The 18,887-nt window shown below is 59.6% G+C and overlaps 1 protein-coding gene across 6 annotated transcripts in view; it reads right to left on the bottom strand.

Moving 5' to 3' along the window:
- TNRC18 (trinucleotide repeat containing 18) overlaps nucleotides 1–18,887 on the bottom strand; it is a 78,602-nt gene that overhangs the window by 33,410 nt on the left and 26,305 nt on the right. For 5 of the 6 annotated variants that reach the window (XM_060173234.1, XM_060173232.1, XM_060173237.1 and 2 more), the window contains 10 exons: nucleotides 17,750–18,661; nucleotides 12,490–12,592; nucleotides 12,198–12,403; nucleotides 11,966–12,112; nucleotides 11,658–11,848; nucleotides 9,991–10,399; nucleotides 6,342–7,325; nucleotides 2,380–2,540; nucleotides 2,141–2,277; nucleotides 1,560–1,713 (listed from right to left, as the gene is read on the bottom strand). In XM_060173234.1, the coding sequence (XP_060029217.1) occupies nucleotides 1,560–1,713; nucleotides 2,141–2,277; nucleotides 2,380–2,540; nucleotides 6,342–7,325; nucleotides 9,991–10,399; nucleotides 11,658–11,848; nucleotides 11,966–12,112; nucleotides 12,198–12,403; nucleotides 12,490–12,592; nucleotides 17,750–18,661 (3,404 nt within the window). The remainder of the gene's footprint in view (nucleotides 1–1,559; nucleotides 1,714–2,140; nucleotides 2,278–2,379; nucleotides 2,541–6,341; nucleotides 7,326–9,990; nucleotides 10,400–11,657; nucleotides 11,849–11,965; nucleotides 12,113–12,197; nucleotides 12,404–12,489; nucleotides 12,593–17,749; nucleotides 18,662–18,887) is intronic. The other variant, XM_060173235.1, reaches the window with a different exon arrangement.

Below are 18,887 nucleotides of genomic sequence, written 5' to 3' on the forward strand. Positions count from 1 at the left end.
GCCATCACCACCAGGAAGCAGTGTGCCCTGGGGATGACTGGTCCCCGTTCATGGAGGGCCTGGCACTCCACTTTACCCAGATCACACCAAACCTGCTGGCGGCTGGCAGACAAGCCACTGCAGCAGCTAAAGCGAGAGGTGGGATGGAAGCTTTTTGAGAAAGAGCCTCCAAGTGCAAGCCCAGCAGTGGAACCCCGATGAGTTCAGACACAGCCCCAGGCAGCGGATCAGAGCACGGGGTGCAAGGAGTGTGTCCCTACTTGGAGAGCTGGGGATTTGGGGAGAGCGGCTTGGCAGAGGGCGGCTTGAAACTCCACGGTATTAGGCTGGTGCTCAGTAAGACAGTGGGGTGACAGACATTTCTTTCCAGCATGAACGAGAGAGACTTGTGGCCAGGGAGGTAGCACGGGGTGAAGCAGGGTCCTTGAAGCTCAGAGGTCCAGGAATCAGCCCTATGGTGTTACAGGTACCAGAGTGACGCTTCACTTCTCTCTTGCTTATAAATTAGACATTAAAGATTGTTTTTGAGACGTGGCCAAAACAGACCAGGGCTTCAGTGCGCAAGTTCAGGATGCCTGGGCCCCAGGCCCTGGAGCTGCCCCCGCGACTGCTTTTGCCCAGGAATATGGCAGAGCACCAGCACCACGGGCCCTCACAGCAGATGAACAAACAGTGGCTCGGGGAGCACCCAAGAGACAGCTGCTGCTTGTTTCCACGACTGAAATCGTGTGAGAGAAAGAGTTCCATCTGGGAGAGAGAAGCCAGAACCCCACATGGACCCCAGGTTTCCAGCACCTTAGCCACCACAGCTGCTTCTGCAGAACCCGACAGCGGGCCTGCTCAGTTCTGCAGGACACACGGCATTCTGGGAGTGTTCGTGCCTTCCCAACACCCCCTCTGAATTCAGGACCCCAGAAAGTCGCTCCCGCTCCCACCCTGTCTTCAGCAGCTGGCCAACACTACCCACGCACGGCCTGCACCAGCCCCTATACCGGGTGGCCAGCTGCCAAGGAAGTGCCTCGAGTGAGCCTTGGCTGCAGGAGCTGCGAGAGATTTCTCAGACTCGACGCCTGCTGGCACAGCTCTCATCAGCCGCAGCCATTTGTTGGGAAAGTGCGATGCGCAGCTTCAGAGCTATCAGCCTCCTGTTTTCCTCAGTCAGGTAACACCTTGTCAGGAGAGCGAATGCGGGAGCTGCAGAGCCCCACTGTGGCTCGAGGCCGAGGCCGTGAAGGCCTTAATCTCCAGGCTGCTACCCGCCTGCCAGACCCCTCCCTGCAGCCAGGTCAGTCAGTACAGCGCACTCAGGGCTGGGGGGCGGGGGCTGTAGTGGGTGGTGCAGGAAGAGGCAGGGAGCTGGCACAGCCCTGGACAGCCCTCGGGGAGATGACAGGGATGAGCCCTCGACTCCCAGAAACCAGGAGGCGCAGAGCGGCCATGGCGGGCACCGCGCAGCCCAGGGGGAGGAGGTGTGCACCCCGCCCGCCGGCTGTGCCCCTCTGCTCAGCCCGAGGTCTCCCCAGCCTTGGCTGCCCCCTCTACACAGCCCAGGAACCGACCTGAGTCCTGAGGTCCAGGGAGGCATCCTGCTCCCCCCAGACCTGGCTCCGGGCCCTCGGCTTGCCGTCCGGTTCCTCCTCGGGCCCCTTGTGTCGCTTCCTCAGCGCTGCGCCCAGCTCATAGTCCTCTGTCGCCAGTAGCGGCTTGCTCAACCTGCAGGACGAGCACCAGGGAAGGTCGGCGCCCAGCTAGAATCGGTCCTCACTCGAGAACTGACAAGCTAGGGCTCAGTCAGTACCCAGCATTTCATGTGTCCACTCACATCCGAGGGCCCACAGCACGGGGACAGGTCACAGGCCGAGAGCAGAGCCACTGGCTATGATGCCCTCATCTGCCCACTGCCAGCTCGGCGGACGAACCTGCCCAGGACACCGCTGTTCCTCTCGGGTGCCCTCCCCCACGGACAAAGGCAGGCCCGGCCCCACAACTCGCCCACACTCAGCAAGGCAGGAACAGAGCCCCACCTGGGGGCCCACTGACCCCTCTTCCACTGGCCACCCAGCGTCCACCCCAGCTGCCTGACCCAGGCCTGCCACCTGGGGCCCAGCACTTGCTCACTCACTCCCCGCCCCGCACTCACTCGCAGGGCCTGCGACGCTGCAGCCTGCCCAGCTCGCGCTGTTTCTCCTTGTACTGACGCTGCACCTCAGCCAGCCGCATGCGGAAGTCCAGCTCCATGGCGTCCATGCTCTCCAGAGACGACTTCATGGCCAGCATCTGGGGGGCACGGCTGGGCTGAGCAGGCAACACACACGGACGAGTCCCAGAGCCCGGAGCTGGGGGAGCTGGCCCCTGGGCACCCGCCCACGCCTGCCTTACCCGCTCCTCCTTCTTCTTCATCCAGCTGTACTTCTTGTTGGGGTTCAGCTCACGCGGCAGCCGCAGGCTCTTGAGCGGGTCCCCCAGGGGGCCTTCCAGCACCTCCCTCAGCATGTGGCTGCTCGCCGCCAGCAGGCTCTCCAGTGAGGGCCGCACCGCCCCTGAGGACGGACAGGTGAGGTCCCGGGGCCCACTGCCTGCCACAATACCCAGCTCCAAGAATACCCAGTGCCCATGCTGCGGCAGAGAGATTGGAAAATGAGAAGTTTGGGGCCAGGAGAGGCTGAGGGCACCCTTGGCCAGGGGCTCAGGCCCAGGCACCACAAGAGGGCGCCTTGGGCAGCAGGGAGCTCCAGGATGGCAGATCAGTGCGGCAGTATTCCCAGCTACCTCCCTCTGTCCTCTCCAAAGCACGAAGAGCACAGGCCTGGGGTGACAATGACACAGGCCCTGCCTTCTCCCCAGCCTCACACAGAGGTGAGGGACCCTGCCCAACCCCTGCCATGTCCACAAAGTGCCACACGCCAGGGGCCAGCTGGCCTGGAGCCAGGCTTCACTCGTGCCACTCAAGGCCATTCCAGGCATGCCCCTCTCCCCACCATCACCACCTTTGAGATCCCAGCTGTCACCCACCTGCCCCACTGGGGGGCAGCAGCAGTGCTCTCTCCAGTTCCGTTTCCCTAGGAATCCCAGCCCTGTCCTCCTATCTGGGACTGGGGAGCTTGAACCTGGGGCCTCAGCCACAGTAGTGAGCTGTGTGCTCTATCAGGGGAGCTGTCTCCAGCCCAGCCATGCGACATTCTTAGGGGAGGGGACCTCTGGCCGCTGTCACTGAGGCTCACTAGGGCCCTCCAAGTCCACAAGCTGCAGCCTGAACCCCACTAGCTCCAGAGGGGACTTAATCTGGGGATGGGGTCTCACCACCAGAGGTGGTGAAGCCACAGGGTAGGGGGACAGGAGAGAAGAATCAGGACCCTGAGCACAGGGAGGACCTGGTGTCCCCAGGTCTGGGAGAGGGGCCTCAGAGGAGCTGGCCCTGCCGCTCTGGGGCTTCCAGGAGACACCGGGCCAGGTCACAGCAACCCAGCTTCGCCAACACGGGGCACTGGAGCCCCACAGCTGGAAGAACAGGGTGCCTGGGCTCCTTGTCCACAAACAGCTGGGGGGGGGAACACTGGCTCCCGGAAACAGCACGACCACAGGAAATGCGACGGGAGGGGAGGGGAGTTGAACTTGGTGTCCCCTAGCAGCTGCAGAGACAGGCCAGCGCACCCGTCCCCACTTGCCTTTGCCAGCCTGAGTGCCACTCCGGTCCCTGTCTGACTCAAACCAGGACATTCCCTGGCCTGGGGGGGGGGGGTGGCAGTCACACAGTCTAGAACCCATGGCTGAGCTGCTCTGCTGGGAACCCACAGGCTTCGGAGCCTCTGACTTGTGTGTGTGATTTCCTCCAAGGGGCAGCATCTCCTCATTCACAGCAAAGGCTGGGAGGGGACAGAGCGAGTAAAGTGCCAGACTCTCAAACACGAGGCCCCGAGTTCAGTCCCTGGCGGCAACGTGTGTGCCAGAGGGAGGTTCTGCTTCTCTCCCCTCTCTCATTAGTAAGTGAGAAATTTATAATATTTTGTTTTGTAGAGAAATTGAGAAGGAAGAGAAAACATGCCTGCAGCCCTGCTTCACTGCTCATGAAGCTTCATCCTTGCAAATGAGGGCCAGAGGCTTGAACCTGATCCACATGCACCATCAGGTGTGCCACTGGCCAGCCCCCGTGAGTGTGTTATCTTTTTTTAAATTAAATTTTTTTCCCTTTTGTTGCCTTTGTTGTTTATCGTCATTGCTGTCGTTGGATAAGACAGAAATTGAGAGAGGAGGGGGAGAAAAAGACTGTGAAGCGACCCCCTGCAGGTGGGGAGCCGGGGCTCGAACTGGGATCCTGATGCCGGTCTGTGCCCTTTCTGCCATGTGTGCTTAACCCGCTGCGCCACTGCCCGGCTCCTCAGTGTGTGTTATCATCTCTCTAAATATATTATTGTCACCAAGTCATTGGAATCCAGGACCCACAGCTCCTGGAGGCTTTTTCTTTTCTTTTTTTACTGGATATGACAAGAGAAATTAAGGGGGGGGGGACACAAAGGGAGAGTGATACCTGCAGCCCTGCTTTACCACTTGTGACGCTTCCCCCCTGTGGGGGGGGGGGGTAAAGGCTTGAAGCTGGTTCCGTGCATAGTCCATGTACGCTCAACTGCGTACACCACTACTCGCCTTTTTTTTTTTGCCTCCAGGGTTATTACTGTGGCTTTGAGGAATCCACTGCTCCTGCAGGCTACTTTTCCCCCTTTTGCTCCTTTGTTTATTGTTGTTGTTATTGCTGTCAGTTGTTGTTGGATAGGACAGACAAAAATTGAGAGAGGAGGGGAAGGTGGGGGGAGAGAAAGACAGACACCTGCAGACCTGCTTCACCGCCTGTGAAGCGACTTCCCTACAGGTGGGGAGCCGGGGGCTCGAACTGGGATCCTTATTCCTTGCGCTTGACGCTGTGTGTGTTTAACTCACTACTGCCTGGCCCCCTACTCAGGACTGGGAGCCAGACCTAGCTTGAGGACCCACACTGGGGCCGAAGCACCACATGGGGGCGGCACGCACAGCAGGGGCCCTGGGTCCCTCTGTGCCCCCACCTGATAAAGTCAACAGGGACTCATGAAATGGCTTGGGAAGGCCCCAGTGCAGGAAGAAAAGGGAAACTACACCACAGATGAAGCCGTCGGCTATCCTCTGGGAAGGTGCTGAGCTGCCAGCACCACACATCCAGATGCTCCGCCTTGGGGGAGGCTGAAGGGCAGAACACACTGAGGCAGGGTACAGAACAGTTACAAAGGCATAGAAGTCCACCCAGACAAGGCCACACTATTACTGTCTCCCCCACAGCTGTCACCAGGGACCTGCTCTGTGGTGGTCCAGCCACATGTGTGTGAAGGGAGTGACCCACAGGCCCACAGGTCTGCAAGGAAGTGTGGCCCGGCTGGGCAGTGGCGCACCTGGCTAAGTGCTCACATCACAGTGCTTGGACCCAGGTTCAAGACCTTGGTCCCCACCTACAGGGGGACGCTTCACTGATGGTGAAGCAGGGCTGCAGGTGTCTAGCTCCCTCTAAATTTCTGTCTCTACCCAGGGGTGTGGTGAAAAGAAACTCCTAGAGATCAGCTTTGGGCACCTGGATTCACACACACCTCACTGGTGGGTCCCCAGCTGCCATGGGTGGCAGCTCCACACACTGACAGATGCCCAGCTTCACTGAGAGCCATCTGGAGCCCCACAGACCCCACTAATACAAAGCACGCCAATGACCAAACGACAGGGACGTCCCCCAATAGGAAACCTGCCCCTCCCATTTCTGGTCTGCACCGTCAGCAAAGCCCCAGGAGGGGCGCGGTGGGCAACGTCCGGAGCCCTCAGCGCTGCTCCAGGCCTCCAGCAACCCCTCTGGGTTAACGAAGAAGCTTTTCTATAAGTGCTTTAGCGAGTGTGGAGATGGCTAGCCCGGTGTAGTGCATGTATAGTGCATATCCTCTGCCACGCACGAAGACCAGGGTTCGGGTTGCGGGCAGCTAACGCCAGCACCTGCACAGGGCGTCTTTGATACTGAAATCCCTACCAGGAGACCGCAGGGAGGTTCTGCAGGTGGTCAAAGGCCCCAGGGCCAAAAAAAAAAAGTGACTTGCCATAAGGGTAGCACCCTGGCCCCGCCTACAGCGAACCAGAAGCGCCCACCACAGCCTAGCAGTCTGTCTCCGGGATTGACCCCGCCCCTCACGATCTGGCCACGCCCTCTCCCGGTCCCACCTATCAGACTTAACGGCCCCAGTCTGGTTCAGCCCCTTTTCACCATCCTCGCCCAGCCCTACCTATCAGATTACCAGTCCCAGCCAGGCCCTGTCCCCCAGGCCAGCCCCGCCCCCGCGCACCTGCCACCTCCTGGCTCTTCTTCTCCAGCTCCAGCTCGGCGATCTCGCTGAGCAGGGTGATTCCGTGCAGGAAACTCTGCTCCAGGACCAGGCTCTGCGCCTCCAGCTTCTCCAGTGTCGGGGCTCCGGCGGCCGGCGAGGGCAGAGGCCGGGCCTGGGGCAGCTCGGCTGCAGCGGCCAGGGCGTTCATGCCGGCCAGGGGGTCGTCCAAGCCGGGTGGGAAGAGCTCGGGGCGCGCCTCCTCTAGGAAGCACGACGTGCCGTCAAGCGCCGGCACGGCCTCCGGGACCTCCGGGACCTCCGGGCTCAGGCACTCGGGGTCGCTCACGGGGGCCGCACGGTCCACGGGCACAGGGCTTGGCCGGGGCTCCGTGGCAGCCGCTGGGGCCGGGTCCCCCTCGGGGCCCGCCTGCACCACGGGCAGGGCCACGGGCACTTCCACCGGCTCCTCCTTGGCCTCCACCAGCGGCTCGGGCGTCAGCGGACCCCCGGGGTCTGGGGCAGCCAGGCCCAGCTCTGTCCGGCCCGGGGACTCGGCACGGGCTTCTGTGTCCTCTGCAAAGTCCGGGGGGGGCCCGGGGGGCTGCGCGGGCCCCTGGCTGGCGCTCAGCGCCGGGGCCTCCAGCAGGCCACCCCTGCAGTCTCCCTCGGGGCTGGGGGCCACCAGGGCGTCCTCGGGGGGCAGTGGCAGTGGGGACCTGAGGGAGGGCAGCTCGGGGGGGCCCTCGTCCACGTCCTCCACCTCCGCCTTGACCTCGCGCTCGGGCAGTGGGGACGGGCGCAGCGGTTCAGGCACCTTGGACGGGGACAGGCGGAGGGGCTTGTCCTCGGGGGCCAGGGCCAGGTGCTCGGGGGCGGCTGAGGGCAGCGGCACATCCGGGGCCAGGCCGTGGGCGTCCGAAGCGGCTGTGGGCTGGAGCAGGAACGGGTAGGGCCTCCCGTAGTGCGTGGGCAGGGCCGGGAACGGGTACCGGGGCGGCAAGTCTGCGGGGACACGGAGGTCAGCAGAGTGGACACCCCTCTCGCACAGCACACACACCCCCTCCCCCAGCCAAATGTCACACACGACACACTGGGTGATGTTCTGCTCTGTCTCTTTCTTAAGTCTTTTAGAAAGTAGGCACCTGATTGAGCACACATTTTACACATCACGCAAGGACCTGGGTTACAGCCCCTGGTCCCCACCTGCAGCAGGGAAGCTTTGCAAATGGTGTAGTGTTGAAGGTCTCTCTCTATCTCCTACCCTCTCGAATTCTGGCTGTTTCTATCCAATAGGTAAAGATACTAAAAAAAAAAAAAAAAAAAAAAAGTTAGATGGGGGCCAGGTGGTGGCGCACTTGGTTAAGCACTCAGTATGCAAGGACCCAGGTTGAAGCCCCTGGTCCCCACTTGCAGGGGGAAAGCTTCACGCATGATGAAGCAGGTCTGCAAGTGTCTCCCTCTCCCCTCCCTTCCCAAATAATCTGTCTCTACCCAATAATAAACAAATAAATTAAATATAATCAATAAATTATATGGGGAGGGCTGGGTGATGGCACACCCAGTAAAGCACACATATCACAGTGCTAATAGACCCAGGTTCAAGGCCCTGGTTCCTGCCTGCAGGGGGGGAAATCTTCAGAAGTGGTGAAGCAGGACTGCAGGTGTCTACCACCACCAGGGTTACAGCTGGGGCTCATGCCTATCTGTTGATTCCACTGCTCCTAGTAGCTCTTACTCTTTTTTTAAATTGATTGGACAGAAATTGAGAGGCTCCAGCCGGGAAGATGAGAGAGGGAGACAGACACAATACTTGTTTCACCTGCAATACTTGTTTCACCGCGGCTCCTTACACGACGTAGTAATGTGTGCACCAGGTGCACCACTGCCCGAATCTCCCTCTCTTTCCCTAGCTCCCCCAAACAAAACTAAACAAAGCCATAAGGAAATGCAGGTAGATAGGCATCAAGCCACAGCAATATCCCTGGTGCCAGAAATAAATCTTCAAAAATATGTGGTCCAGGAGGTGGCACAGTGGATAAAGCATCAGATTCTTAAGCATGAGGTCCTCAGTTCAATCCCCGGCAGCACATGTACCAGAGTGATATCTGGTTCTCTCTCTCTCCTCCTATCCTTCTCATTAATAAATAAATTAATTCTTTAAAAAAAATAAATAACAGGCTGGAGAGACTGTGAAGAGAGGATGCAGGTTCAAGCCCTACACTGCCACACGCCACAGCAGAGCAATGCGCTAGTCTCCCAGGAAATGTGTGTGTGTGTGTGTGTGTGTGTGTGTGTGTATCAACTCTAGAATTAATAAAAATCCAAGCTTCTTTTTTTTCTTTACTGCCAGCAGGGTTATTGCTGGGGCTCAGTGCTGGTGCTATGAATCCATAACTCTCAGTGGATATTTTTTTTTTCAAATTTCTATTTTATTTGACAAGACAGAAAGAAGTTGAGAGGGGTGCAAGAGAGTCAGGCAGGGGTAGATAGCATAATGGTTATGCAAAGAGACTCTCATGCCTGAAGCCTCAAAGTCCCAGGTTCAATCCCCTGCACCACCATAAGCCAGAGCAGAGCAGTGCTCTGATTAAAAAGGAGAGAGAGAGAGAGAGAGAGAGAGAGAGAGAGAGACCTGCAGCCCTGCTTCACCACTTGTGAAGCTTTCCCCCCAGACAGCGGGGAGTGGAGACTGGAACCTGGATCGTTGCACATATTGATGTGTGCACTTAACTAACTGGGTGCCCTATGACCTGGCCCCCATAACCCAAACTTTTGAACAATTAGAAAGTAGTATCTGAGGACACAGCTCACAGGTAGAGCACAGGACTCCCAGTTTGCTCTGAAGGGTGCTCTGGCACCTGTCTCTCTTTCTGTCTCTGTCTCTCTCTCAGTGGGAGGAGAGCCTGAGCATCACTCCAGCACACACCATGCTGGAGCTCAAACTCAGGACCCCAAGTTTTGCCCACTGAGCCTCCTCGCCTTCTAGAAACCTCACGCTGCCAACTGGCAAGATGCCCAAATGGCACAGCCATCTCTCACCCCTGACCCCACACCTGGATGGCCACCCCTGACAGCAGGTGTGTGGTTGGACCCCTGAGGCACCCCTGGACCTGGCACAGAGCTGGGGGAAGAGGATGGGGCGCCCCAGAATGGGCACAGGCACTGGCTTATTCAGCACTTGGCCTCATGCCGGCATTGGCACCCAAGGTCTCACAGAATCCGGGGCAGAATCCAAAGTCAAAGCCCAGCACAGTCTTCGCAAGCCCCAATGAGGAGGGGGAAGTCAAGGGGGAGGAGGGGGAGGAGGAGGAGGAGTCACTGTTGCTGCCAAGAACGTCAACAGGGGACAAGCTTGTGTGGGAAGACACACAGTGGGCCTCAGGCCAGAAGGAAGGCAGGCAAGGTGGGTGAGTGGGCAGGTAATAGAGAGATGGACAAAAGGAAGGATGGCGGGATGGACAGATGGAGGACGGTGGATGGATGATGGAGAGATGGTAGGTGGATGGAGAGAAGGATGGATGGAGGATGGTGGTGGGATAGATGGACAGTGGATAGATGGATGGAATGGAGAGAAAGATGAAGGGGTGGGTGGGTGGATGGAGAGATGGAGAGATGGAAGGACAGTGGATGGAGGGAAGAAGGCAGGGAGGGGTGGGCTGGACGATACCTGGGAACAAGGCCTGGAAGGGGCTGGGTGCCTTTTCCATGTCCAGATCCTTCTTCTCCACCTCGTTCTCGGGGGGCTCGTCCTTGCGGGTGCCAGGGGTGGGCGGCGGGGAGGCAGGTGGTGGAGAGGCGGGGTGGGCGTGAGGCGTGGCGGGGTAGGCGTAAGCTGGCGGCTTGGCCACGTCCTCCAGCTTCCGGATGACCTTGGCCTTCAGGGCGGCCACAGGGGACACGCGGGGCGAGGGTGGGGGGCTGAGGGTCTTGCTGTAGGGGCCGGCGGGGGCGGGTGGCTTCCTGGGGAGCAGTCCGGGGCCCGTGGGCGTCAGGCTGGCCTTGCCCGCCGCCTCCAGGCCTCGCTTGCTGGCCTTCTCCTCCAGCTCCACCCGCTGCTCCTGGGCCTTCAGCCGCTCCTGGGGGGTGGGCAGAGGTGAGCCCCCATCTGCTGGCAGGGTCCAGCCCAGGCCCGCTCGGACCCAGGCCCACCGGCTCAGATGGACATTCCGACCGGCTGGGTCACAAGCACTGTCCCTTCTAGAACCCCAGGGTGGAGGTGGCCCCGGAGCCTGGCCTCCCCTCCTGGATTTTGAGGGGCTTTCAGCCCAGACCCTGGTCCTGCCGGGGTCCCCACAGACAGGAGGAGGGCACTCCCGAGGATGAGGGGCTCCCTTGAGGCACCCACTGGGAGCCCCAGCTTCATGGAGAAGCCTCACTGCAGCCCCCCACACCGGGGGAGCAGCTGGCTTCTGGCATGAGGGAATGTGGGGAGGGCAGGAGAGGGTGCCAGGAAGTCAGGCCGCCAGCACAGGACACTGGCAGCAAGAGACTTAAAACCTGCTCTGGGGAGAGAGCTGGGCCGTGGTGCAGCTGGCTGAGCGCACACATTGCTAAGGTTCGAGCCCCCTGCCCCCACCTGCAGTGAGGGAAGCTTCATGAGTGGTGAAGCAGGGCTCCAAGTGTCTCTCTGTCTCTCTCCCTATCTCCCCCACCCCTCCCAATTTCTCTGTCCTGTGAAATATTATAGAAAAAAAAAAAGAGAGAGAGGGTGTCGGGCGGTAGCGCAGCAGGTTAAGTGCATGTGGCATAAAGCACAAGGACCAGCTCAAGGATCCCAGTTTGAGCCCCCGGCTCCCCACCTGCAGGGGAGTCGCTTCACAGGCGGTGAAGCAGGTCTGCAGGTGTCTGTCTTTCTCTCCTCCTCTCTGTCTTCCCCTCCTCTCTCCATTTGTCTTCCCCTCCTCTCTCCATTTCTCTCTGTCCTATGCAACAACGACAACACCAAGAACAACAATAACTACAACAACAATAAAAACAAGGGCAAAAAGAAAGGGAAAATATTTTTTTTAAAAAAAAAGAAGAGAAAAGAAAAGAAAAAGGGGAGGGGAACAGCCACTCCAGGCAGCCTGGGGGGTGTTGAGCAGCAGAGCACCGGGCTTGCAGGAGTCGCCAGGGCCAGTGCCCACCATAAACTAACAGCCTAGAGACGTCAGCCGGCCCAGTGGCCACCATCCTAGCTTAGCTTTGCCACCCAGCAGCCCGAAGTAGGCTAGGGCCTGGCCTCTTCTTCCCGGGGATCCCAGGGACACACATCTAGGGCCGGGGCTCCTGCAGGGCCTACACTCTCTGGTCCCACGCCTCCTCCTCCAGGAAGCCCTCCAGCTGCCCACTCACCACCAGCTGGGCACTCCGCTGCAGCTCCAGGGCCTGGGCCGTTTGCTGCTGCAGGTACAGGAGCTCCTGCTGCCGCAGGAAGTGCTGCTGGGAGAAGAGCTGCAGCTGCTGTGCGTGGTGCAGGGGGCTGCGGCCCGGGGGGTACAGCGCTGGCCAGAGAGGGGGCACTGCGGCCCGCTCCATCAGCTCCGCTGCAGGGGGGACGGGGAGGTGGTGAGGCCTGTGGTGGAGGGGGGACCCCGAGGCCGTCCCCTGAGGACGGCGTGTCCTCCCCGACGACCCCACCGGGGTGGCAGCCCAGCACCTACCAAAGTGGGGCAGGTGTTCACTAGGGATGATGACCAGCTGACCTGACTGGGGGTCCCTGACGAACTGGTAGGCCGAGGGCAGGGACCCCCCCAGGCCGGGCGGGAAGGTGGGCGCCATGCCCTGGTGCAGGGATGGGGGGCCCAGGCCTAGGAGAGACGGGAGATGAGGGGGTCTGGCCGGGAGACTGGAGCACCCCCACCTGGGACCCGCCCCCCACGGGGCCACACTCACCGTAGGGGTTCCCGGCCAGCCACATGGGGGCGCTGCCAGAGCGAGGCAGCCAGGGGTGCGCTGCCAGGTGGGAGGAGGGGTCCGCAGACCAGCGTCCCGAGCCGGCCAGCCCGGGTCCCCCAGTCACCATGAGGTTGGGGTTCAGGCCGCTGTTAGCACAGCCGGAGGGGTGCAGGCGGGCCAGGTCGGCCAGTTCCTTACTCTCCCTGGAAGGGGCAAAGGTTCAGGAGGACGTAGAAAGCCAACCCCCCCCACCCGCCATCCCAGCACCCACTGGGGCACCCTGTCTCACCGGAGCAGCTTCTCCTGGTCTCGGTCCAGCCGTGCTCCCAGCAGACGCTCTTCCCGCTGCCGGGCTCGCTCCTCGCCCACCTCTTCCTCCGTGCGGCCGTGTCCTGGGAGCCGGGCGGGAAGTCAGGGCCGGCAACCGGGAGGGGCAGGGGCCGTCGGGCCCCTTGCCTGGCCCCCTCCCCCCAGGCTGGACAGGATGTGAGGCCACCCGCAGGGCAGCTGGGACAGAGCAGAAATGCCCACGATGGGAGGTGCTGCCAGGATCCCTGCTGCCCACCAGACGCCTCCCCCTCCCCTGCACTCCAGCTACACGCCCAGCCTCCCCTGTCCCTCTCTCAGTGCACACGGGTCACTGTCACCCGCAGACCATCGGTCCCCTGCAGCTGTGTTGGGGGCTTGGTTTTGTTTCTGCTTTTGCTTCCTTCCATAGTGAGAAAGAGGCAGACAGAAGCACCCTGGCATCCTCACGGAGCTTCCTGGGTTTCTGTGTGGTAGGGGGAGAGGGGCTTGAAACCAGGTTCTTGGGCAGTGCCTTGTGCGTCTAAGGAGGGAGCCACCTGCCAGTCTGAGTTCTTCCTCTTCTCTCTCTCTCTCTCTCCTGATCCCTCTCTCACCATCCTTGAACTCTCTTGCCTGAACACACACAAGGTCCCAGCACACAAAAAAGAAGTAAATCATCAAAAACCAGAAGTGGCCCTTGAAGAGACCCAGTCACAGAGGTCTGGTCCCTGACACAGCCCTGAGTTAGTTCCCAGTGTCACATGTGCTGGGCGGAGTCTCCAATCCAGAAATAAACACAGGGCTGGGGACACAGCACAATGGCAACGCACAACAAGAGGAGCCTGGGTCTCAAAAGAAAAAAAAAAGTTCTGTGAAAACTTCCCCGTTGGGGGTCAGACGGTAGCACAGCAGGTTAAGCGCATGTGTCGTGAAGTCCACAGACCAGCGTAAGGATCCCAGTTCGAGACCCCAACTCCCTACCTGCAGGAGGGTCGCTTCACGGGCGGTGAAGCAGGTCTGCAGGTGTCCTATCTTTCTGTCTTCCCCTCCTCTCTCCATTTCTCTCTGTCCTATCCAATAACAACAACAGCTATAACAACAATAACACCACAAGGGCAACAAAATGGGAAAAATAGCCTCCAGGAGCAGTGGATTCGTAGTGCTGGCACTGAGCCCCAGCAATAACCCTGGAGGCCAAAAAAAAAAAAAATTAAAAATAAGGACAGTGGAATATAGCACAGTGGTTCTGCAGAAAGACTCTCCTGCCTGAGGCTCTGAGGTCACAGATTCAATCCCCAGGACCACCATCAGCCAGAGCCGAACAGGGTTCTGGGTAAAATCACACACACACATCTCAGGCTAGGGAGGTGGCACAATGAGTCGGTCACTAGACTTGCATGAGTGAGTCCCTGAGTTCAATCCCTGGTACCACATGTGCCAGAGTGACATTATTTCTCATTTAATAAAATAAAATAAAAAAAAAGGGCAGTCAGGCGGTAGCGCAGCGGGTTAAGCGCAGGTGGCGCAAAGCACAAGGACCGGCATAAGGATCCCGGTTCGAACCCCGGCTCCCCACCTGCATGGTAGTCGCTTCACAGGCGGTGAAGCAGGTCTGCAGGTGTCTATCTTTCTCTCCCGCTCTCTGTCTTCCCCTCCTCTCTCCATTTCTCTCTGTCCTATCCAACAACAACGACATCAATAACAACAACAGTAAGAACTACAACAATAAAACAAAGACAACAAAAGGGGATAAATAAATATTTTAAAAAATTAAAAATTTAAAAAATAGGGGGTCAGGTGGTAGCGCAGCAGGTTAAGCGCACGTGGCGCAAAGCGCAAGGACTGGTGTAAGGATCCCGATTCAAGCCCCCGGCTCCCCACCTGCAGGGGAGTCACTTCACAGGCGGTGAAGCAGGTCTGCAGGTGTCTGTCTTTCTCTCCCCCTCTCTGTCTTCCCCTCCTCTCTCCATTTCTCTCTGTCCTATACAACAATGAACAATATCAACAATGGCAATAATAATAACCATAACGATGCTACAACAACAAGGGCAACAAAAAAGGGGGGAAAATGGCCTCCAGGAGCGGTGGATTCATGGTGCAGGCACCGAGCCCAGCAATAACCCTGGAGGAAAAAAATAAAATAAAATAATAAAAAAATAAAACTTAAATTAAATTTTTTTTTAAATATGGAGTCAGGCGGTAGCACAGCAGGTTAAGTGCATGTAGCACAAAGTGCAAGGGTGGGCTTAAGGATCCTGGTCAAGCCCCTGGCTTCCCACCCACAGGGGAGGTCGCTTCACAAGCGGTGAAGCAGATCTGCAGGTGTCTGTCTTTCTCTCCCCCTTTGTCTTCCCCTCCTCTTTCCATTTCTCTCGGTCCTATCCAACAACAATGACATCAATAACAATAGTAACTACAACAATAAAACAACAAGGGCAACACAAGGAAATAAAAAAAAGTATTAAATTTTTTTTTTTAAATACAGAACACACACGTGCTTGCCAGGAATCTAAAACCAGACAAGCCAACAACCCAAGTAGGCAGCAGCCTCCTTCTTGTTCTGTGGTGGAGTCAGTCACCACATCAGTATGTGTGCTCTCCTCTCTCTCAGAGAGAGGAAGGGCTTCCCCCAACCCCATGACACCCCCTCCTTCCTGGTGGTGCTGGGGTTCAAGCTCAGTCCTGCAGAGGGCCAAGCCCTCACCTAAGCAGCCAGTGCTCTCTCTCCACCTAAGAGCCCCTGAAGTTCTGAGCAGCAAAGCATAAGGACTGGCTCAAGGATCCCAGTTCAAGCCCCTGGATCTCCACCTCCGAGGGGGGGTCCACTTCACAAGCAGTGAAGCAGGTCTGCAGGTGTCTATCTTTCTCTCCCCCTCTTTGTCTTCCCCTCCTCTCTCCATTTCTCTGTCCTATCCAGCAACAACAACAATAAAAATAACAATAAGGGGGAGTTAGGCGGTAGCGCAGTGGGTTAAGCACACGTGGTACAAAGCGCAAGGACTGGCGTAAGAATCCTGGTTCGAGCTCCAACTCCCCAGCTGCAGGGGAGTCACTTCACAGGCAATGAAGTAGGTCTGCAGATGTCTATCTTTCTCTCCTCCTCTCTGTCTTCCCCTCATCTCTCAGTTTCTCTATCCAACAACGACATCAGTAACAATAATAACTACAACAACAATAAAAAAAGAAGGGCAAGAAAAGGAAAAAATATATATATATAAAAAAGAAACACATAATCCAGAAAAAAGTTTCTATATTAAAAAATAATAGTAATAACAATAAGGACAACAAAATGAGAAAAATGGCCTCCAGGAGCAGTGGATTCAGTGCTGGCACCAAGCCCCAGCAATAACCCTGGAGGCAAAATAAATAAAACAAAACTTGGAGGCCAGGTGGTGACACACTGCTTAAGTGCACATCTCAGCATGCACAAGGACCTGGGTTCAAGCCCCTGGTCCCCACCTGTGGGTAGTAGTGGGGCGGGGTTGCAGAAAGCTTCACTATCGGTGAAGCAGGTCTGCAGGTGTGTCTCTTTCCCTCTCTACCTCCCCTACTGTCTCAGCTTCTCTGCCTCCATCCAATAAGTAAATCAAACACTTAAAAAGAAAAGAAAGAAAAAGTCTTTTAAGAAGATAACTGGGGGGCAGGTGTGCACCCTAATAGAGTGCACACCTTACAGTGCCCAGGTTCAAGCCCCCACTTCCCCCACTCCCGTGAAGCCGTATTCCAGGTGTCTCTGTCTCCCTCCCTGTCTTCCCTTCCCCCTCTCAATTTCTCTGTCCTATCTAATAAAATAAAGATAAGTAAAATTCTGTAAAAGAAGATTAATAATTGACAGTTGAAAGTGGCACTCAAAGCGTCGTGAGGGTGAAAACACCACACCAGGTGCGACAAATACAGGAGAGGCCCCACCCCCACTCACCTTTAGAAAGCTGGGGGGGGGGGGTCATGAGGAGGAGGGGCTGGAGGGCTGAGGGGCTGGGGGTGAGTCCTGGGGAGCTGGGGGGTTTGAAGCTGAGGGGTCAGAGGCCTAGGGAGAGGGGGGGCTGGTGATATGAGGGGCCTGGGGTCTAGGAGATAGAGAGGGTTGTAGCCTAGGGAGATGAGTGTCCTTGGGGTGGGGGGGTAGGCAAGGAGAGTCAGTTGGGGGGTGGGGGACTGGGGAAATGGAGAATCTGGGGGCTGGCTGGCGGGAGGGAGTTTGGGGCTTGTAGAGACAGGGGTGCTGTGGGCTGGGGACCAGCTAGAGGCCAGCCAAAGGCTAGCTGGAGGTCTGGGGCCCAGGAGATGAGGAGAGTTGGGGCCTAGGAGATGAGGGTGCTGGGGGCAGGGAGGGCTGGAGTCCTGGAGAAATGGAAGGGGGTCTGGGGGGATCTAGGAGGTGGGAGAGCTGGGGGGTTCTGGGGACCAGGGGTCAGAAAGGATTGAGCTGGGGGGCCAGGGAAGACTAAGGGCCTCTGGGAGTGGGAGTCTGTGTTCTTGGGGTTCTGGGAGTCGGGAGTCTGGGAAGCCGTAGGGTTCTGAAGGCCGGATTTAGTGTCCAGGGGGCTCAGGGCGGGCAGACTGGGCACTGGGAGTCTGTGTTCTGGCAGCTCAGGGGTTCTCAAGGCTTGGGTCTGGGAGTCTGGAATCTGGGGTCCAGAGCAGACTGGGGTGGTTTTGGGGTTCTAGGGACCAGGGGGTTGGGGCCTGAAGCCCAGAGTCTGGGGTCCAGGGACCAGGGTGGAGTGGGGGGTTCTGTGATCTAGGTCTGGGGTCCAGAGGCCAGGGCAGACGGGGGGGGGGGGGGGGGGAGTTCTGGGGTCCAGAGTCCCTGTGACAGGGCGGGCTGGGGGTCCTGGGGTCAAGGTAGACTGGATGGGTATTGTGGTCTGGGTCCAGGGCAGACTAGGGGGTCTTGGGGTCTGTAGGCCAGGGTGGACTGGGGGCTCTTGGGGTCCCAGGACCTGGGTGGAATAAGGGGTTCTGTGGTCTGGGTAGACGGGAGGTTTCTGAGGTTTGGGGTCCCTATGACAGGGCAGACTGCAAGTCCTGGGGTCTGGTGGCAAGGGCAGACTGATGGGTGTTGGGGTCCAGGACCAGGGCAGACTAGGGGGTGTTGGGGTCCCAGGACCAAGGTGGACTGGGGGTCCTAGGGTCTGGGGGACACAGCAGACTGGGAGGTCCAGGGTCCCAGGGCCAGGGCGGACTGGGCTTCCTGGGGTCCAGAACCAGGGTGGACTGGGGGTCCTGGGGTCTGTGGTCCGGGTCTGGTGGGGACTCACCTTTGCCCGCGACCAGGCGCTCCTGCTCGGGCAGCCCGGAGCCCAGGCGGCCGCTGCTGTCCTTCTGCCGGGCCACAGCCACGGCGATGCCCACGGGCGGGTGTCGCACCTCGGCGTCGCGCGCGCTGTCGGGTCGCTCGGGGTCGCGCTTGAGCTGGCGGCCGGCCGGGGGCGCGCAGGGCGGCGGCGGGCGGGCGGCTGGGTGCGCGCGGGGCGCGGCGGCCGGGGCCTCGGGCTTCATGGTGCCCAGGCCCCCGAAGGGGCTCCGCTTGCCGGGGCCGGCGGGGGGCGCGCGGGGCTCGCGCGGCGGGAAGCTGCCGCTGTAGCGGAGCAGACCGTGTAGGGCGGAGGGCTCGTCGTGGGGCGCGGGCGGCGCGGGCGGCGCGGGCGGCGCGGGCGGCTCGTCGGCCGGGGTCCGGGGCGCGGCCAGGGCGGCCATGTGCGCGGCCAGGGGCCCGAGCTCCAGCGCCCAGGGCGGCTCGCGGGCGGCCGGTGCGCGCGAGGGCTGCGGCGGTGCGCGCGGGGGGGGCGGCGGCGCGCGCGGGGCCGGGGAGGCGCGCGCGGCGGGCGGGGGCCGCTTGAGCGAGCGGATGACAGACGGGGCGCCGGCTGGCCGGTCGGGGGGCGCGAGCACCCCGGGGCGCTCTCCGCGGGCCTCGCTGGGCGGTGGGCGGGGCAGCGCGCGGGGCTCCGGGAAGGGCGACAGGCGCTGTCGGTCGGGGCGGCCATCCGGGCGTCCGTCCTGGGTCAGATCCACCACGCCGCGCTCCCTGCGGCCAGGCTCCCGCTCCCGCTCCCGCTCCCGCTCCCGCTCCCGCGCCCGCTCCTTGGGCGCCGCGCTTCGGGGGGCTGCGGGGGTGCGCGGGGCCGCGTGCGCGGGCGGGGCGGTGGGGCCCGGCAGGTAGAAGCCTTCTGTGGGGAGGAGAGGAAAGAGCGTTGGCCTGGGGGTTTCAGCCTGGAGGATGGGGAGGGGTTCACCCTGGGGGGGTGTCAGCTTTGTGGGGGTTGGGGAGGGGGTGTCAGCCTCTAGGAGGGGGAGGATGAGGGTTTCAGCCTAGAGGGCGGGGAGGGGGCGTCACCCTGGGGGGATGTCAGCTTTGGGGTGATTGTCAGCCTGAGGTGATCAGGCCAGAAGTGT

Source organism: Erinaceus europaeus, chromosome 15 (assembly GCF_950295315.1).
Source record: "Erinaceus europaeus chromosome 15, mEriEur2.1, whole genome shotgun sequence".
In the NCBI taxonomy this organism is placed as follows: Eukaryota; Metazoa; Chordata; class Mammalia; order Eulipotyphla; family Erinaceidae; genus Erinaceus; species Erinaceus europaeus.